This window comes from Lissotriton helveticus, chromosome 12 (genome assembly GCF_964261635.1).
Source record: "Lissotriton helveticus chromosome 12, aLisHel1.1, whole genome shotgun sequence".
Classification (NCBI taxonomy): Eukaryota; Metazoa; Chordata; class Amphibia; order Caudata; family Salamandridae; genus Lissotriton; species Lissotriton helveticus.
Window position 1 is genome coordinate 754210118 of NC_136073.1, and position 21705 is coordinate 754231822.

A 21705-nucleotide genomic window follows, 5' to 3' on the forward strand; every position below is an offset into this window, starting at 1 on the left:
TTGGCATGCTGTGCACTGCGTGTTTGTTACATAACTCCTAGTACATAATTAAACAGTTCCTGGCCTCTGTTATAATATTGATTGTAGTTAACCTCCCTCTCAGCTCCTTTGTATTTTTTGTTGTCATTCCTTGTGATCGTCCAGCCGTATCGTTTTATGTGACTTATTCATGTTTGTATGAGGTGTGTGTTGCATTGTATTACAGTTCTGTTTATGAAGTGTGGATCTGACTGAAGAGCACTGTTCCAGACCGCATCGTGGAGAGTAGTTGTTGTTGGTGCTCACAAGAAAGGGCAGGACTTGTTGGCTCTGGGGATTTTCTGATGCTTCTTGAAATTATGTCTTCAGCTACTTTATGTATTCTAGAAGGAATGTTGCAAGTCTCGTGTCCAAGGGATGTTTATTGCACAATCCATGCGCTTAGATCAGTAATATTTGTGGACTATGCATTTTTTTTAAAATCTATAAAGTACAAATGTTTTTGGCCCATTCCGCAGCCAGGCACGCGCACACACTTACACTGTGAAAACCGCTCTGTTTTTGCTGTACTCATTGCATGCAGAATGCTAATCTAGAACGTCTGGTAGACCGTATTTCTGCACTATTGACCCACTCGTGTAGGAGAACAAAGCACATAGGAGAGATGCATTCAAGAACTGTTTCTTCTTACATTATGGAGAGTCCTAAAAATCCACAGTACGTTCTACCTGCATGTCATTCACATGTATATATTCACTTTAGCCTTGGTTTTTAAAGTAACGTTCTAGTTGGGTGACAATTACCAGAGGGGACCATAAAAGGTCAATTTCAGTAGTTTTATACATTTGAAAGGGTACTTTGTTTCTGAAATTGTCACCTAAGTATAACATTACTTTAATCTTTGTTTTTCTTTCCAGTGGATTTCTAGTACTTTTTTTCCCCATAAACATAAAGTAACATTTTCCCAATGCACGGCGAGGGGCTGACCACAGGGAAGGGCCAGCAACCAGGCCCTGCCCGCAACCCCCACAGGCAGCCAACTCCAGGCTGTGCACAGCCTTCAGCTGACCATGCTGTGGGGTTCAGCCGACCATGCCGTGGGGATGGCCGCAGGCCCAGCATCCAACCAGTTGGTGTAGCCCCCCTACCAAGTCACTTTGGGCTCTGGGAACACCCCCCCCCCCCCAAAGTTTTTTTTTTTTTTAAGGGAGGTGTCATGATAACACCTATCCTCAACCACTTCGGGCCCGTGGTCCTCATCTCTCGGGCCAAAAGATTTGTAAAGTGGAGGGGGCTGCATGCCTCCCCTCCTCGAGCCACAAGGGGCCAAGGGGACTTCGACTTCTGGGAGCTTCTAAGTGTAGGAGCAGATGTGTCCGTCCCCCCCCCCCCCTCTCAAGCCAATAGTGGCCCTATTGGACCCCACTCCTGGGCCATTGCTTAAATATAGGGGAAGGGGTGCCTGACCCCTGGAGCGGAGTGCCCTAAAGAAAGAGAGCTACGCCTCCCTGCCCTGGGGACTCCCCTCAACACCAACATCGGTGATACATATTTTCTACAAATTTTCTGGCACGTCCCTGGCACGTGTTCCTTGCAATAGCCCGCTTGAGGTGGATTTAACCTGAGGTGCCTGGAGGTTTCCGGTGTATGTATATATGTATGTGTGTGTGTGTGTATGTGTGTGTATATATATATATATATCGTAACTAGCAACTTTATTCAAAAGCGGTGTAGGGAGGTGTTCACTGTGATCCACGAGTGTTTGAGAGTAATCTTCTCAGGTTCATTTTCTCGATGGGAACATTTTTATTGTTTTTTTAATGAATTGTAGATATGTTCCAATTAACTTATTGGTGAACTGTTAATTGTAAGGAAAATTAATTCATGGGTGTGTACAACAACCAGCAGCTAAATCAGCATTGCGGGCCTGAAGATGTGGCTGCCGGTAGCATCTTCCCTAGTTCAGTTGGTCGAATCTTTGCCTGCATGCCTTTGGAGACGGAGGAACAGGGGGACCTCTGAGTGAGGTTGGTGGAGCCTATGGTACAAGGACCTTGTGTCTGTGTGAGGACTGGGAGGTGTATAAAATGAAAAACGAATTCCGCATACCCGGAAGCTTTGGCTTATAACTGGAAAGGCATGCAGATCTCTTGGCTTTGCCAGTGCTTGTTTTTAGTTTGTTGTTACATTTACAGGTAAGAACCAACTTAGTGCAAGTTTGTCATGTCCCGACACAAAAAGGATAGTTAACCCCAAACTATGCCATGGCCCTTCCAAAAGAAAGGTATTCGTGATGATGTAATCGTCGCTACTTTTATGGTGCAGAAAGTAATTGGGCGTCCATGATTATTTCCAAATGTGAGTAAGCAAAGTGGGTGTGTTTGCTGTCCCTGAATCTAAGCCAATAACGTTTACCTAACAGCATACAGTTGTGGGGCGAGCAGGAATATTTTCTTCTTGTAAGTTGCAGAAAAGTTGCACAGATAGATGGTGGAATGAGACCTAAAATGAGCATGCCTTGTTGTCACCTTTGCCAAAAAAAGTGTATGTGATTCTTAACTGCAAACCAATTAAGTGGAACTCTATATCTGCCGTGCCCCATAAAAAATAAAACTGGCATTTAGTGGAGCTAATAGGTCTGGCCTTGGCGAACTAGTGGGATTGTTATATTTTTATTTTTATTGCATATCTATGCCCAGAAATAAAATGGAAAAAAAAATAAAAGAATCGACTAAACATGGTAGCCATAGTCTTGTAGTAAAAATGTTGGAGCCAAAAAAAATGGCACATTCAATAGAATGGTGGGGGCGGTTACCAAAATGTGGGTAATCTTCGAACAAGTATAGAACCCCTTTTATTTGTAAATAACATCATGGAATAATGGGATCTTTACTGCCATAAAGTAAATATTTTGTTGGCTTTGAAATACTGTAATCTGAAATGGTAGTTAAAGCACCCAAGGGTGACCAGGAAATAAAAAAGCAAGCAAAATGTGAAGAAAAAAGCATCAGCAAAGTGAAGTACTGGTTCACTCGCCCCGGCAATGACGTGCACTTCTTTTTAGGTGGATACACACAATGTAATAAGGTGGTGGATACACATAATGTAATAAGTTAAATGCCACTGCACCTAGTACAAGCGAACCAATGGCTGTAGTGGCTGAGCATGGTCTCTGCTTTTTGCTGTGGTTGGTTGAAGCAAATTGTGAACGGGACAGGTGAACAGACCAATGGATGCAGAGGGCTGACCCAAAGCCCCTCCTTCCGGTTCTGTGAAATGGAGCCTTACAGTTTCAGAACTTGGTGAGAGGGTTCTTTCTTTGAGATGTCCATCTAGTATCTCCCGAAGGAGCCGACACTCGAGTAGCTGAATAGCTGAATATGAAAAAGGGGCTTTCCGTGTAGGAATAGAACTTCTCTTCTTTCTGCTGATGCCTTCGTTTATTTTTATTTTTTTTGTTTTTCAAATCCGTTGCTCACAAGCAATAATAGACGATGACCTCACACTGCAAGTGGGCAATCTGTCGGATGTGAGCAATCCTCACATGAAAACAAGGAGAAGAAAAATCCATTGCTCTTCCTTTGAATATGCCTTACTTAAAATACAAAAACAAACGTATAGGTATGCAGCATGTCGAGGAAAGATAAAGAATGAACACTAATAACTATATTATTTTCTCAGGAAAACGCTTGTAGATTATTAATTTGGGGGGTTGCATTGGGTCTGTTAACTCAATTGAGACCATTCGGACGTCTTCTAAATAAACCTTTAGGCCCTACATGCTTTCGCTGTGCGCACAATGTGATTTTGGATATTTTCTTCATTTAATTTGTTTTTTAAAATGTGTGCTTCTTTTTCCTAGTCTAACCTGCCATGCCCCCTTACAAGCAGCACTGAATCCTTTATTAGCCCATTACGCCTTTCTCTTTTGTCATTCTTTCTCTTCCCCTGTCACATCTTGTACTGATCTGTCAGATTAGAGATGAAAAAGATTACTCGATCATATTCTTTTTTTTTTATTATATATTTTTTTACTTTCCAACTTGTTTGAGATCTCCTGTTTCCCTTTATTTGTGAGTTGGGTTAAGGTGTGTTAGTATTTTTTATTTTTTTTATTTACTCTGCCCTTGAGCCATGTGCAGGAATTTTAGGAAGTCCCTTATGTTTTGCAACAAAGAGGCTCTTTTAATAAAATGTTTAATAGACACTCTTCAGAATCGTATTCCTCTGTACCGTTCAGTGTGAATATGACTCTTTTCTTCAACCCATGCGGCGCCTGTCCTCTGTTGCCTCTTTTCTAGGGCTCAGAGTTTCAAAAGCCACCTCCCAGCCTGGACTGTTCCTATTGCTGCTGCCTGCTCACGGGTTTGAGTTTAATTTAATTGCCATATTTTCTAAATAAACGAACTGCGAGTGGCATAAATACACTAATTGATTTGACGAGAGCTGGGTTTTCTCGGACTCGCAGGCCTGAGTCATCGACTGAAACCGGAAGTGAGGATGCTCTGCCCGCCGTCCCTGGAGAGCGCGCGCTCCGCTGGGAAGGGAGACTCGATAGAACCAGAGCGGTGGCACGTCCCTGCCGCCAACTGCCTCTTTGCTAGGCCCGGTAGGAGGCGTGACGGAGCTTCCGGGATTTCACGCCTCTTTGCACAAACATATCACGAATGCCTGGGCGGCGCAGGTGCTGGTTAATTTTGCACGGACGTTTGCACAGTCTGGCCAGTGTAAAAAATTATTCAATCTCCCAGAGCCTAGTATTTTTTTTGCTCTGGCCAGTAGCTGCAAGTCCCTGCAAAATCACACCTGCACCACTGCAGTCTGGGCGAGCCGAATTGGTGCAAACTTGCACAAGTGCAATGTCTGAAATATGCATTTAGAAGGCCCAGTTCTTGTTAGCATTAAACTTGTCATTACAGCAGCGTGCATACTATCTGCTCCCTTGCCTAATTTATTTTTATTTAATCTGGCGGCGCTCAGTACTAATCCCATTTCCGATCTCCACGTGCTGAAGAGTTTTATAAAGATATTCTAACCCACTGCTCTGCTAATCTGTAGCCCATCGTCACTGGATGGGCTAGAGACCCATCCCGGCCTTCTAAACCAAACATTTGACCTGTGTGCAAAAAAGCCTCTAAAGCATATCTGTGTTCCCAAATCGTGATGCACTTGGACAAATGTAGCCAATTTCAATTTACGACTCATTACACGTTGAACGACTGGGATGCAACTGGCTAGCAAAGCTATAGACAACAGCAGAACATGAACGCCATTTTTTTTGGCATATCAGAGTTCAGCTAGAATAATAATTCAGTTTTTAGCTGTTTTCCGGTTACTATAATTTTTTATAAAGCAGTTAATTTCCAACCCCCCCACTGAGCATGGCCTTTGGGCATGTGCAGTGGGGTTTGCAGAAAGGGACTTGCCGGTGGCCAGCCACTTAACCTGCCAGGGGGGTTGGGAGATGAAGTTGGCCAGTTTATGTTGTTCCCAAAAACGGAATCAGTTGAAAGATAGGGGGCAACTCCAGGCATTTTTCCTCCCCACGTGTGCAAGATGGTTTCCATATCCAAGTTTTGATCAGGGCTGCTGTAATTATGTAGCTATGAGGACCAAATTATGTTTCAAGGTTAACTAAATTGTGCATCAAGAAAAGCCAAGTTATGAGGGCTAATGCAGCACATTTTGAAGCAGTATTCACTGTTTTGAATTCAATGCACATTTTAACTCTTGAGTGGGGGGTGAGTTCTCCTGATTGATGTCAGAATAATATAGCGGTCTTCAAACTTTATAAAGCGTAGTACCCCTGAAGAAACGGTTTTCACATCATCCCTCCCACCCCGGCACACACATACACAAGTTGGTGTGCATGAAGTGATTGTATTTTTTCAAAGCAAAGGGGGGCTTATTCAACTGCACAGTGGGGATTGTTCTGGGGCATAAGGAGTAAAGGAGTGGGCTGTTCTTCTCTTTACCTCTCTCCCGGTTCCCACAGCTCTTTCTCACTGCTGACTTCTGCATTGTTTCTGCCAAGCCCGCAAAGTCTCCTGCCTAATGCCCGTCCTCCCCACCACCCACTGACTCCCGAAGCTTTCCTCCCATCCTTATCGCCACTATGCTAACCTTCCAATCTCTGGCAGCACACTCTTTCTCCCTGACATACCACTCAACTCACCCTCCTCTTGAGAGTGCCACCCTGCAAGCGTGCTCATTTTCTCCCTTCAGATAAGCAAAATCTCTCCCATTTACCTGAATGGGATTACATGCTCTGAAAACCTTCCTTGACTGGAAAAAATGTTTTCTCACCATTGGTTTAAATGGGATCACACTTCAAAACTTGCCCATCCTGCCAGACGCTGAGACTCAAGACTGAGGATCCTACAGCACTTACTCCCTCTGGTCTTCTGCATCTTTCTTTGTCCCACGTTCCCCCTAGTGCTTCCTCTGTTTTTGATCCTGTAGAACTCTCCATCAAAAAATGTAGGAACTCTCTCTTTCTTGTGACTGATATTCCTCTCAACCCTACCATGCTCTCCTCCTCCAGAATGTATCACCCCATCGACACTAACTCCTGCAGAGTCCCTGTTACTTAAGTTTCCAGAAGTACACCATCCCTTAAGGATCCTGCAGCTGTCCTTTCTTCTCCCTTATCATCTTCCCCAAGCACTGGCAGTGCTCTTTTGCGTCGGAACACTGCTCAGCTCTTGCCATAGATTTTTTCCCCACTACAACCACCAGTGTCTGTCAAAAGAAACCTTAAACCGCACTATCCAACACAATGACCCAAATACACCTACCAGCATTGTGTGAGTAAAGCTTGTTGTAAGCTTTTTTTTTACAGGAAGTTGTGCTTGTTTTCTGGCCCCTGCTCGTTTTGGTACAAGGAGAGTTCTTATTCAATTGCATTTGATATGGAAACAAGTCACCCTTTAGCGGAGGTCACACTAATATTCACCACTAAAATTACTTTCATATTTCACCATACTAATTCCCCACTAATCCCCACTAATCCTTTATGGGTTTCCGGAGTAGCGTGATAATGCCCCCAAAAACAAAGAAATGGCGCTTCAACACCACATCGGGAATGACAAGCGCTATATAAATACAAACCTTTTTTTCCTATGACTAACCTATCAACCACTTCTAATTACTTTGATATTTCACTGAACTAATTCAACACTTAATCCTTTTATCGGTTCCGGAGTAGCATGCTACTCGCCGAAAAAGCGCTTTGACGCCTCATCAGGGATAGTAAGCGCCATATAAATGCAATTACAATACAATATATCTGCCGAAAGTTGACTTGTCTGCTTGACAAAAAGGGTGCCACTGCGCAGAAACACATGTTGTAGCTTGTGATCCATTTGCGCTAGAAATAATTTGTTTTTGGGTTAAAGCCTGCAAATTATGCGGAAGATGATCTATTATGTGGCAAGTTCATCAAAATCATTATGCGGAAGAAGCAGTTGCAAAAATAATGGTATAAGCAAAGTCCCATCTAATGTATATTCCTGCATCCAAATCCTAGACTGTGAGGTGAAAATGCATATGGCAAAATCGGATGCAAATTCTTCTAAAAAAAATGTTTCCCTCCAAAGCAAATAAAGGCATTTCAGATACGCTACAACATAAAATGTGCCTTCTCCTGTAAGTCTGTGCAGTCAAGAGCCTTCATGTCCTTCTATCTCACATAGGCCCTTTACCATCGACCATGAACTTTCCATCCAGAAGGAACAGACCCTTACTATCTCATCCATCCCAGCCCTTCCTACATTTTATGCATCCAATCCTTTGCACTAAAGCTGCTGGCAGGCTCCCCTTCCCCTCATGACAGCAGGCTTGCATAAGCATAGCCTTACCATCAACCTCTAGTAGTTTAATTATGCACATTTTATTTTCTGACAGGAAAAATATATTGCACTTTTGTTTCTCAGAACTCCTTATCCCAAAGAATACATTGAAATCCAGTTCAATAACATTGTTTCTGCCAAAACACATTTTTCTACAGCTGTGTCAGTCACTCTCGCCAGTTCTGCATTGGTGGTTTCACTTGGCTTCATGTTTTTAGGAGAGATGAGGCTGCGGTTTAAAAAGGCATGTTACTGTAATGTGCCCCCCAAGCCAGATGAATACCTTCTGCTTCACAACCGCTTAACTGAACTTTTATGTGAATTTTTACTTGAAATGCACCTCTCTCAGCCAGCCAAGTGCCTGAGCCCAGGCTTTGCCAGCACCACACTAGCTGCACTGAAGATGAATGGGCAGGTCCTTTCCATGCAGAGTTTAAAGTGGTTCAGACCATTTAGTAAGCCTGGAGTCACAGCAGAAATCCAAACTCAGTACAAAAAGCAAACCACATCAGAAGTGCTAGTGTACAAATGCATTGTTTTCCATGGGGCTTGTGAGCAAACTCCCCCTTTACCTCTGGTGGTGGCAGCTGCGGCCAGTGCCGCGTTGGGGCCAGGTGGGGGGATTTTGAGACGACCACGAGGGGAAATTAAATAAATAATTTTCTCTCGTGGTCGTATCTCGAAATTCCCCCCCCCACCGCTCTTATCTGCACGGGCTGCTGCTGGGTGTTGGCCCAGATATAAGGGTTCTCATCTCCGTTCATGATGTAAGTACCACTAGCCGGGTACTCTGGAGAGGTGACTGTAGCTGATGTTTTTAAAATTTATTTATTTATTTATTATAAAAAAAAATTCTTCCGGCCTCTTACACACCAAACTTTGTGAAGGTTTTTGTTGTCCCACACTGCCAGACATTATAATGTCTGTGGAGAAGTGTGGCTCACTGGTTAGAGCAGGCAGACCCTGAAGCAGAGGTCAGACCCGGGACCAGGGTTCAATTCCCGACGCGGCAGGGTCTCGAGCTCAAATGTCCACGGACCCGATAATTCTCGCTTCGGTGCCTGACCTAATCATGGGTTCACACTCTGCAACTCTGGGCATTAAGCTTGCTTAATCTCCACAACGGCCCCCGCAGCGGGATGCCTGGCTTTCACCTTGGGGATGCCCTGTGGGGGCTATTTCACAGGGAAAAGCCAGGACGGGTTCCCAAGGCAAAGCGCTTAGAGACCCCTGGGTTATAAGCGCTATATAAATCCAAACATACATACATACATGCATACGGGGGCATCTCTTAAAAACCCTGGGACACCCGGTAAATGTGTCATAAAGGAACGCAATCCAAAATGCTACAAAGTAGAGCTGACTGTACATCCTGTTAATTTATACTTCAGTATTAGTCACAATGCACAAGAACAACACTAGAATGATTTTGCTTTTTGTACAAGTTAGAATTTAAAAATGTATGTAAAAGAAGTGGTCATGTGAGAGGGCCTTGTGAGCCGAGTAGGTATGAGAGCACCAGGTTTAATATGGCTTTCAAGGTATCCGATGCCAATTGTAAGAAGTGCAGCCAGTCAGAATTTTTGGCCCCACCTTCTGACAGCTTTTAGATGTTTTATGTCAAACATATTGTAGAAGCGTTGTCTTTTATCTGTTTTTTTGCATATCTTGGACTCTTTCCCCCTGCAATCTTGCATACCTGCCTATTCCCAGTGTTCATTTTCAGCCAACAGAAATAATTTCCTTTTTCTTTTAACGTTGAATAGTTTTTCTGCATTTATTTGGAGATGTGGGAAGAGGTCGATTTCAATAGCCTTCCAATTTGGGATCATTACCCTTTGGGAAACTTCTGGCCTTAAAAAAATAATATGTATGTATGGGTGTGTGTGTGAGTATATATATGTGTATGTGTGTATATATGTGTGTGTGTATATATTTATGTGTGTGTGTGTGTGTGTGTGTGTGTATATATATATATATATATATATATATATATATATATATATATATATAATATATACACTATGTGTGTATGTCACTGCCTCTTTTGTTGTCTTCTTTTGGGAGAGAACATTATAAAATGGCTTGAAGTTTTATTTGTGTAAGAAAATGCCTCTATGCATAATGTTTTGGACTTTAAATGGTTCCATGACACAGTTAGTGGAAGTCGTTTGAAATCTTGATGCCTCCAGTTTTTAGGTCAAGCATGGGCAGCGCATGCGCTGCTCTGTGGGGCATGCTGTATTGGAGTATAGACTTGAAGCCCCACCCGTCTCTGTGCCCATATTTGTCATTGGCTTGTGTCATTGTACTTCGTAAATGCTGGCTTCTGATAGGTTAATGAGCTTGTTAGGCCCTCCTTAGTACCGCCTTGTCTTCATTCGTTAACCTTCCATGAGGACTGGCCCGTTTACTTCAGTTGTTACACAGTACGTCCTATTTAGTCTGTAAGCCCTATTTTCTTTAATGTGATTCTCCTAATGCCGGCACTACATGCTTTCCTGCAACATTCAGCCAGCCATGCATGCTTTCATGGTGAACTTTTACATAAAGGCCCCTTGTACCACACTATCCCTATAATAGCAGCCGCTGACCATTCTTTAGAGACGCCTCCTCTAATGAAAGGGGTGTGGCCTCTATTAATGTGAAAGAGCAGCATAGGGCGCTTGTAAACAACAAACTTTTGCAATGCAAAAGGTCTTGCATTTTAAAAACTTTGACCTACTGGTATTGTAAATGACAATGCCTTTTTATTATTGCAGGTTTTTTAAACACCTAAATAAAAGGCATTGGCATTTACAATGCCAATAGCTCAAAGTCTCGCAATTGCAAGACCTATTGCATTGCAAATGCTTGTTCAAATCTAGAGCAAGTCAGATGGCAGCATAGCTTGTTGAATTAGGAGTCCCTTCCTAAGCAGATAGGAAGGTGGACTGACACAAATGTCAAAGAAAAAAACTGGAAGTCAACAAGTTAAAAATACTTCTAAGGATTCAAAGCTGAAAGTTCTATTTAAAATTCCATTCAATTTAATGGGATTCGTTGGGCTCACCGCGAGTCATTAAAGAAACATTTTATTGCGTTTATTTAAATGGTTTAACTAAGTACTGTTCATTGCCGCTTAAGGAAAAAAATATTCACCAGTAACAATGGTTTTGCAAATTAAATTTTTGTTCTGTGTTTAAATGCACATTATTCCACATCTACCATAAGGACTTAAGTATGGCTCAGAATCATGTCCACCATGGGACAACAAAGCATCACTGCCATCTTAAAATTCTCTTTTCCACTATGGGTTTTGAAGCGTTCTCCTAATTAAGAAAATAATTTTATCCAGCTTCCCTAGAATGTGTTTTAAGGTTCTATCCCCAGTTTCTTATTTCAGTCATAAGCAAGCATTTTGATTATTTTTCTCCATGAACCAAATTCATTTTTGTATAGTTTCAGAGCATGGTGGAGGATTTTGAGGCCAACGTAAAGGCATGTTGCAGAGCAGATACCATAGATAATAAAATGTTTTCACTGAACTATCCTATCCGTTTTAAGTCACTAGTTTAGGATCCGAATATTTAGGCTACAGTTAGGAGTGTACACAAGGAGATGTTGGACGGAGCGCTGAAGCTTTTCAGACACACACACCCACCTCCAGTCACAGATCTGGGTTGAATCCATCCTCGTCCTTTAGCTCACTTCGCCACCCCAGCCATATGCAAATCAGTCTTGACCCTGCTCCTCATGGGAACAGTCCAGCTCGAACTGCCAAGCCAGGTCATCCCAGGACTGGAAACACGCATCTTGAGACCGGTTTGGGATTATCACCCCCCCTCGGCCAGGCTAGCTTGAATCCAGTGGCAACATGAGCAAGTCTGGGCATACCCAACAATTATCCCACAGAATAAAATGCGATACAACAGGGTTTAAAATTTTCCATGTGTGATGACTATCTCCAGATATAGGTTTCCTTTGTCAAATCTGGAATAACGGATGGATTTCTTATGATGTAAGCACTAAAAAAATCACATGTCCATGCATTTACCAGGCCTTTTACCCCTACTGTCAATTTTTGGCAGGTTTGCCATTCAGTAATTATTATTGGGCTATAGAATTTAGTGCATTTAGTACTTGTTTGCCATAAATTCGGAACGCTTGTAGTTGCAATCCCTAGCCAAGTAGGTGTTTGTTCAGGGAGCCAAAAAAATGGGACACTTGTAACAAAGGTCTTAAAAACGAAATATTACTTGGGTTCAAAGCATCAGCCAACATAAAATACTTTTTAGGTCGAGCCTGGGAAGTGCATGTGCTGTTCTGCGAGCCATGCTGTATTGGAGTATGTACTTGAAGCCCCGCCTACTCTCCGCCCATGTTTTTTGTCATTGGCTTTTGCCATAATCCTTCGTAAATGCTGGCTTCTGATTCGTTATTGGGTTTGTTAGTCCCTCCTTATTACTGCCTTGTCTTCATTTGTAACCTCCCATGAGGACTGGCCCTTTTACTTCGGTTGTTACACACTACGTCTTCTTTAGTCTGTAAGCACTATTTTCTTTAATGAGTTTCTGTTACTGCAGAAGGGTCAAGCATTTGGAATGCAATAGGTCTCGCATTTGCAAGAGTTTAAGCTATTGGCATTGTATATGACAATGCCTTTAATTTATGTTTTAAAAACCAAAACATAAATAAAAGGCATTGTCATTTACAATGCCAATAGCTCAAACTTGCGTAAATGGGAGATCTATTGCATTGAAGATGCATGTTTATATAGATAGTGAGTTGGCAATTGTTTTACTATTGGGAAGTCCTTTAATAAGAAATATGATATTTTCTTTTAATGTTCTTTTGTGCTAAACATTCGCTGATCACGCCACTTAAACGCTTAGAAAAGAGAGCACATTGAGGAGGCATTCATAAGATGCGTATTCTGTGTTTTTTCCACACCAGAGGACCCAGTCCTCATCTAGAAACCGATCATCTGTTGGGCGCAGTTGGAACAAGCCCAGTCTCAATAGGTGTTGCATATGGACAAAGAATTTCAGCAAGTATCCCAGGATGCACTGGGGCCAGTCTTTGTAAAAATGTTGCTATGCAAAACAACTTAAATTGGTGTACCCCTTCATACCTCACAGTGTACTTATGCTTGGCTAGACTATCGTGTGGGCACCTGCCATGGAGTGTCTTGGGGTTGCTTGGTGTTAATTTACCATGATCAGATTGAGAAATAAGCTTATTGTTTGAAGTACCCAATGACATTATGCAGCAGAGCAGGTCAAAATTATGCACTGGAGTTGACTAAATTATAGGTCCAGAAAAGGCAAATTATGCAGCGTAATGCTGCACCTATTGTGATAGAATTACTGTAATATTTTGTCGTTTTTACACGTTAAAACTATGGGCAAATGTTTTATTGTATTAGTATCAGTTTAACACCCAAAAAAAGGTACAAGCAAATAAAAGGCGACCAATCAAGCTTTCCGAATAGCCTTCCAATGTGCAGCAAAACGTGTCCCTGGGTTTTAGTAACTTTTAATCTGTTTTAAATTTGGAGCGTTTTTGTTAGAATCTGCAGATTATGCAGCAGATGCAACAAATTCATAATTTTCTGGAAAACAGGACTTCAGAGTCTCATAATTCCACTACCCGGAGGATAATGCAGAACTACTCGCCATGAATTTGAGTTGAAGACTCGCTGCTTATGTCTTTAGGCCCACAGTAACCGGTTGAAATCCTAGGAAGGCCATGTCGGGCTTCCATCCTGCTCAAGTTCGTAAAATGAGTACCATTGCATTTGGTAATGGTGGTGCAGTTTATTCACAATGCTTAAGAAATTGCAAAAAGGCGGCTTAGTGCAACATATCTTTTTTCGATTCACTTATTGTTAAATAGAGTTTGGTTTTGTCAAAACCTAATAGTGCTTTCTGCTAAGTGGCTAGTTGAGGGTGTTTTTCTGACATTGTTGTAAATTAAAATTGTTTGTGCAGCTAATGTGTTCTTGTATTGTATAACATTTAATAAAACACTTTGAAATAAAAAAAAAAGAATTGTGAAAGCAAAATTTTCAGAAGCTTTTGCGTTTCAGAATGAGGTGGGGCAAGGATCAGGGGGATATGAGTGAAGTGAAGAACAAATTGAAAAAAGTGACATGTTTTGGTCACCTAAGCAAGAATACGTTAATTCCCCACTGATTTGCATAGCTTGCTATTTTATGTAAGAACTTAAGTGATTATATTTAGTGTATTGTGCCATGAATCTGTATCTAATCTGTAAATTCTATATGATTACTGGTGTTGACCTAATTTATTTTCTTTTATCCTTCAGGCTGCAAAATCAAGGCTCTAAGGGCAAAGACCAATACTTATATCAAGACGCCGGTGAGGGGTGAAGAGCCAGTGTTCATGGTCACGGGTCGGCGAGAAGATGTGGCGATGGCAAGAAGGGAAATCATATCTGCGGCTGAGCATTTCTCCATGATCCGTGCCTCCCGGAACAAAGCAGGCACAACCTTTGGAAGTGCTCCCACTTTACCAGGTCAAGTCACGATCCGTGTCCGCGTCCCCTATAGAGTGGTCGGGCTGGTTGTAGGCCCCAAGGGGGCAACAATCAAGAGAATCCAGCAGCAGACCAATACATACATCATCACCCCCAGCAGAGATCGGGATCCAGTCTTTGAGATCACAGGTGCTCCAGGGAATGTCGAACGAGCACGGGAGGAGATTGAGACGCACATCGCTGTCCGCACAGGCAAAATCCTGGAGTACAATAATGAGAATGACTTTCTCTCTAGCAGCCCGGACTCTGGCATGGAGAACCGGTACCCAGAGTCATGGCGGGTGCACACTCCAGCCTCTGGCTGCAAACCACTTTCGACATTCCGGCAGAACAGCCTGGGCTGCATTGGAGACTGCACTGTAGATCCTGTCTATGAGACGCCAAGGCTGAATGACCAGAATGAATTCAATTATGGATACCTCTTCCCTAACTATAGCTCCAACAAACAGGATGTGTACTATAGTGTTTCAGAATCTGGGACACCGTTGTGGGGAGGACAGGAGAACACCAACCCCATCTCTGTTCCATTCTCCAAACAGCAACGGTCGGGCAGCACGGGGGCAGTCCACACTAACTCTCTTAGAACCCTCTCCATCCAGGAGTCCAACATCCCTGCTGTGCAACGGAGAACCCAGCCAGAGACTTTAGCTGGCTTTGCCAAGCTGACTGCTACTCGCACCTCTGTGTCCGACAACCGTGAGTGCATGGTTTGCTTTGAAAGCGAAGTCACTGCTGCCTTGGTGCCATGCGGCCACAATCTGTTCTGCATGGAGTGCGCTGTCCGAATCTGTGAACGCAATGAGCCAGAGTGCCCTGTGTGCCACGCCTCAGCAACCCAGGCCATCCGAATATTTTCCTAAGAGATTGAGGACTGTACCAGAAGGTGACCTTATACGCTTCAGAACTTTTTTTTAAATCAAAGTCTTAAGAGACACAAAAGATGGAAAAACACATATTTTAAAAGCAATTTCATTTGTTAAAGACTTGTTTGGCTCTGTACTGTCCTAGACCCATGGTCTCCTAGGAATCAGAGAAAAATGCAAAGCATCCTCTGTCAGAGGCGGAGGCAAATGAGGGGGTGGGGGGGTTACAATGTTTGGGGCGAGAGACACTTTTGGAAGCCCACTTCACCTGCATCCATTCTGAAGTGCGAGTACATTTTAGGACCGCTTTCAGACTCTCCCTTACCCAAGACCATTGGATTGTGGCAAAATAAACTGATGTCATTGGTAGCCAGTGGGTGCGTGTTTTTTTTTTTTTTTTTTTTTTTTTTTACTAAATATCCTGTATTGACCAATAGACCACTGGAATTCCCCCACCTGCCTTATAGTGTGCGCTTCTCCTGGAAGCGGGTCAATATATTTTGTTGTAGCTTTAAACACCAGGATCCTGCCACCCCCATGCATCGAGTAACTAGCCCGCCCCAGGCTCAGGCGCTGGATGGGTGGGGGCAGCTATCTCTTCAATTCCACTTTCAGCTGGCAGATGCAACCTTTGACTTAAACTGGACAAACAAAATAAATTGAACATCGATAGTAATAATAAATGCAGTTCAGTAATCGACCTCTGGGATACCTGCAGCAGGAGGACACAACTATTACCTCAGCAACAAAAACAACACCACAACAGCAGCAGCTAAATAACATTGCATTTGTATTACTTAAAAAGGAAGACCATGCAAGGTGGGAACTGTGCTTCCAAGCAACCAGTAGGAATTGTGTGTTCTTCTGTTTACTACACCTCTACAGAAACAGCAGGGATTCAGGGCCACTTTTTCTTCTGCCGAAGGGGTCTTGTCAGCAGCTTTGAATATCATTAGCGAAATTGGACTGTATTTGTTTTCCTTCAGTGGTTAATGGCGGTTACAGCACAAATCAAATTTGGGTAACTTTCACTTCCACTCTGACTACCCTCACTCAAACACTGGAATCTCACTAAAGATATCACTCAAAGTGTTTTTTAAATAAAAAAAATGTGTGTGCTGTGGCTGCCTATGGCCCCAAACAATTCAGAAAATATCATATTGTAAACCTATTTTTTTCTTAACTGGACCAAATTTTCTTGTGCTTAAAACGAAATGAATCAAATGGGCCAAAAACCTACGTCATTGAGTAGTTCACATTCCCAGGTTTTGGTCTCATTATCCTGTAAAACTACGTTTTGTATCTTTTAAAGTTAAAAACGAATGATGATTTAGATTGATGGTTTTGGAGGTGGGGGGAGAAAATGCAACACTCCTGAAATACAATTCACCATTTAATTGAGTGATGTCCCATTAACTAATGCCAAATAGGGCCGGTGAAGTGGGAACTTTGAAGAATGAAATGGAGTGACACTCACCTCCCCGCAAAGAGCAGCAGATTTTGAACGCCAAATAACAAGAATAGGCCAATATTATTAATTGTTTTGTTAAGAAATTTTCTTTGCCGGTTGAAAGGTTTGCCTCTTGCCTGGTTGGTGTGGTGGGTTCAGGAACGGGCGTAGTGGAAAAATCCTTCTTTTGTTGCAGTGCTTCCAGCCACACACTGTTGGTGGGAGGCGGGACTTTCTTGTTGTGATGTCATTTCTTAACATTATTGCATTTCAGAGTACAGATGCCTTTCTCTGTTTTAATTTTTAAACCTTCTTCCGCATAGTTCCAAACTGTTAAAAATCTATGCAGAATAGGTTTTCCACAGCCATTAGGCATCGAAATACTCAAATTAAGCCTATTTGAATTCAGATTTTCTTTGGGGGAAGGGTATGTCACAGGGAGGAGATGCAGTTGTGTTAACATCTAGCTAATTAAGAAGAGATGCTTAAGAATTACATTCCAACATGGTATTTGAAGTAACAGAGAAGGTTCAAATATTCAGCCCTAATTTCATTCAGGGTATAGCATAAAAATCGAACATTTCATGGGTATAATTTTAGCAGGTGTAGATCTATTTCCCTTCGTACATGCATTGGTTATATTTTAATAGTGATGGGAAGTGCACTGGTGCTTGGACACATCCATGATTCTTCGTACTCATTTCAAACCTCTCATTCAAACCCTACTTTCTTTTATAGTCATTGTTATCTCTTAACCACCCAAACTCCAAGAAACAAATTCTTGAACACTTTCTCTTTTTGTACACCTGGTCTCCAAACTGATATTCAGTTGTTTGTTCTCTGATATTTTTTTCTTTTAAAAATGCTGATGTAGCAGTTCTAGCTTAAGAGATTTAGCAGTATTTTGTTCATTTTTTTTCCTAATTGCAATGTAGCATCTTTGTACAATTTGGGAGGACCGAGACTGAATGGCAATGGCAATCTGTCCTGTGAGTCACTTTAAAGTGATACATTGACCCCCTTTTGTTTTTACACATATAACAAGGCACTGGCAAAGGGTTACATGTCTCTGGGATCATGTATTTTACATTGCCGTGTTTTGGTGTATCTCTGGGTATAAAAGTATCGATCGCTAGACCAACACCATCCACCTCAAAAAACATTCTTAAATCAATGGTGCTGTCGCTCGTGCAACGTCATGCAAGCAAAATGTGAAATAATGGGCACCCACACCTGCTTCCAACTCTTGTCCCACCACCCATTAACTCTTACTCTTGTAAATATGTGGTGGAACTTGGCAACACACAGGTGCATCTGTGTTCAGAATCTGGACTGCACCTCTTCACCGGAGACAAAATGGGAGAGAAAGATAAAGGTTGTCTTGCACTAATGTGTTCACAACTAAACTGTTAGACTCCAGAACCTACTAGTCATCTTCTTGGAGTTTAGACCACTCAGAGGTAAAATTGTGGTAGCTAGGTGGGGACTCTTCTAGTTTTTCAGACTCCTGGTCTACAAAACCTTGTTGTACTTTGCTCCCTCTTCAAATGTATTTATCTATCTAGTGGCCTGCATACCTTTTAGCATGAAGAATTAAAAGCAGAATGGTTGGTTTGCGGGTCATAAAGATGTTTCTGTTGGAGGGGCATGTGAAAAATTCCCAAAAAATGAAATGGTGAGAGTCAAACAATCTATATGTAGAAAGATTTCAATTTTTGTATTTTTCAATGTATTAACTTTATTTTTCTCCTCTGCCTTTTTGCCATTGTAGGGGACCTTCAGTATGCAGGGAGTGTTTTTTTTTTTTAAAGATGGGCTCTTTGCATATGATCAGGAGAAATCTTTGACTTAGATAAACGTGTCCAAAAACTCATTACGTAGCTTGGTACAAGCTTTCTTAACTCCAGCTGTGGAGGTTTATTATCGATCGTCTTTAGTTTTCTCTCCATGTCATGTGTCAACATGACTTTCCTTGCCCCTCTTCCTACATTTCTCTCTGATGTGATCTCAGTCCCCTGCTGCCAGGTAATGGCTAAGGATTCAAACTTTAGCACCACTTGTCATCTGTCTTTTGGGTCATAGCAGGTGTAAATTCTGACTAGTAATAAAAAATAACAAGAAAAAAATCTTTCCACTTTTTCAACTTTCCTGAAACTTTTACTTCTTTTTGTCTATGGAAACTGGAAATAAATCTCTAGCTTACGGCAAGTTTCAACATACTTTAGACAGTCCTAAATGTTGTGGAAAAGCTCTGATTGTATTATATATTCTAATTGTACTATCAAAATGTGAATTGAGTGTATTCCATCAACTAGGGATAGTTAAAGAACGGTCTGCTGGCAAAATAGTCCTTTGCATTTTAATGTAAGGCAAAGTCTTATGTCTACCCAAACCCACTTTACCCTGTTAGGTCTGAAACCAGTGCAGGGCCCGTTTGATCGGGTGCCATAACAGATACAAATTTATGTTCGATAATGTTTGACCTGCCCTAAGGCATTTTGTACATCTCCAAAGTCTGAGTTTACTTCCTCAGCTCATTGGATACAGACGTAAACAAACAAGTTGGAGATCTAATTACAGAGTCAAAGTAGAGCATCTGCTTGTACTAGAAGTCTTACACTACTGTTTAGCAAAATTGACAGGTTTCCGTACGATGCATGCCTGTCCTTTTTCCTATGTAGCGCATGTATACTTGCATTAAGAAACTTGCCGAGATTGTATACTTTTTCACCCATACTGTTCCATAGCTATTTTAGATTGATAAGATGAATGCAAGCATTTCGGAAGTGGTCTGTATCTCAATGGGAATTATCTGTCCATGTCTTCTTTTGGATGGATTTACAGTGCATGGCCTCACCAGACCAAATCTGTGTCTGGTTTTGGAGGAAGTGGTTGAGTGGCTATTGGAGGTATATCATTTTATATTAGCTCCTCTGCAGATGGGTTTTCAATGTGACAGAGGGTATAGATAAGTTTCTCCCAATTTTTCTTATCATATATCCAGATTTCTATAACTATTTATAATGGAGGAAAGTTAATGGCCACTCTGGTTCCATGGGGCGAATGAGGGGCAAGGAATTTTGTGAGTAGTGCAAGAAGGGTGTTGATCTCTTGATGTGGAGCAAAATGAACCTGAAGAAATAATACTGTGATATCCTTATAGACTATAGTATGTATTATAATGCATTAAAACCAAATTTGATTTATATTTAACTCAAAACACTAACAATACCTTCCTTTTTCCCAGAACAAAGTATTTTTTAGCTTGGAGGGTGCATTTTGTTTATCGTAGTATTTGTACAAAAGAAGACACGCAGGCTGAGACTGTTAAGAAAATCCTACTCGGAAGTCCACTTGTTTTGTGTTTACAAATGTTGAAAATGAGAAAAAACATGCAAAAAGAAAGCATCTCTTTATAATTTAATTATATATTTTAACAAATGCATTTATTACATGTAAATGTAGCAGCAGTTGGGCTAATAAGATACTTTTTATTAGGTAATTTATTAAGAGAAAGGATATTTTATTTTATGATAAAGTGATCCTTAAACTGTAGATGGTAGAGTATATGTAGAGGGAGAATGTATCTTTGTATCCAGAGTTAATGCTTAAAAAGTGTTTTAATATATGTTCCATAGTGTAAGTGAAAGTTAGTAGTTCAATCAATTCTTGCTCCTTGAAATTGATGCCGCCCAGGATAGCTCTGTCTGCAGTACATCATTTCAAAGTTGCTGTGTTAGTATCTGAAAATTAGTGACCTATGTGTTTTAAGCGAAAAGTGTGGTTCTCCCAATGAAGGGCACTTAAAAATTGTTAAGACTTATATTTTTGAAGGAAGTAATCTTTGATAACCCACTGTGCCACCTCAAATCTAGTCCTAAAATATACAGTGTGCAACTTTGCCAGGCGCCGCTGAGTTTCTTGATGCAGCAAGGCAATGCTTGATCCATGAATCATCTCACTGCCTTAGTGCATGCAGAAGTGGTGGCATCTTGGATTGAAAGTGATCTTGATTGTCATATAATTATAGTCCTACTGGTAGAGCATGATCGTCTCACCCAAAAGTGTGTGTAATTTTCATGCTTACCACTTTTTATTAGTTTAGGAAATACTAATTAGGGGAGATATGCAATTTAAATTCTGATCATGTTAGGATCAATAAATGTGTAACCCTGAAAATATTAAACCTATTTCTTAAAGTTTGTAATAATGAGCACACCCATTTGCAATTTCAGTTCCTTTGAAGTGGGATTGTTCTTACTTTTAATATGACCACAGCTCAGTGTGATCCCCTGGGACTTGTGTCAGACAATAGAAGTAATTTATTTGTGTTGCTCTATGAAATCCATGGTTCACCTCTTGGTTTGTCATAATGAAACTTTGTGGGGCATGTACAGATTCCTAACCGCCAACAATATTATAAGAAGATGGATGTGTACTCCTTGAATCAAAAATATGAAACCTAATTGATTAAGAGGTGAACCAGTTCTAAGTCTCCGTATAGGGCAGTGCCTTCCAAAGAATAACGTTTGACAAATATATGGTTTTTTTAACCAGATGTTGTTCCTTTTTTTTAAAAAAGCACACAAAAATTTACTTTTACTCAAAACATTTTAAAGACAGTCAAGATTTGTGTTTTATTACTTGTTACTTTTGTATGTTTATACAGAAGGTTTTGTGCTCTGCCAATTTAACCTTAAGAAGGTCTGTGGGTTGTTCAACGTCATAATTTAGAGTAATACTTTATTTTTTTTCAAAATGTTTCATACATTTTGATTACCTCTATCCTTACATGTGTTTCACCTCATCACAATTGTTACAGTACAGATCAGTTTTAAAATGGATTTATGAAGTATCTTATGAAAACTTTAGGTCGTCAGCAGTGAGTCACAGGTTCTACTTTGGTCTAGTGCTGTTAACTGTGTGGATATTAGAATGTCAACTTTTGTATTTTAGAAGTGGCTGGCTATGGGATGACCTGCTATCAGACTTAAAAATCCACTGCGTTTTGGTTTTGAAATGA

At 41.3% G+C, this 21705-nt stretch overlaps 1 protein-coding gene across 1 annotated transcript in view; it reads left to right on the forward strand.

The window, feature by feature from the left end:
• Positions 1-15378, forward strand: part of MEX3A (mex-3 RNA binding family member A) — an 83566-nt gene extending 68188 nt beyond the window's left edge. The window contains 1 exon segment of the mRNA XM_078670147.1: positions 14139-15378. Coding sequence (XP_078526273.1) covers positions 14139-15229 — 1091 coding nt within the window. The 3' untranslated portion in view covers positions 15230-15378.
• The last annotated feature ends 6327 nt before the right edge of the window (positions 15379-21705 follow it).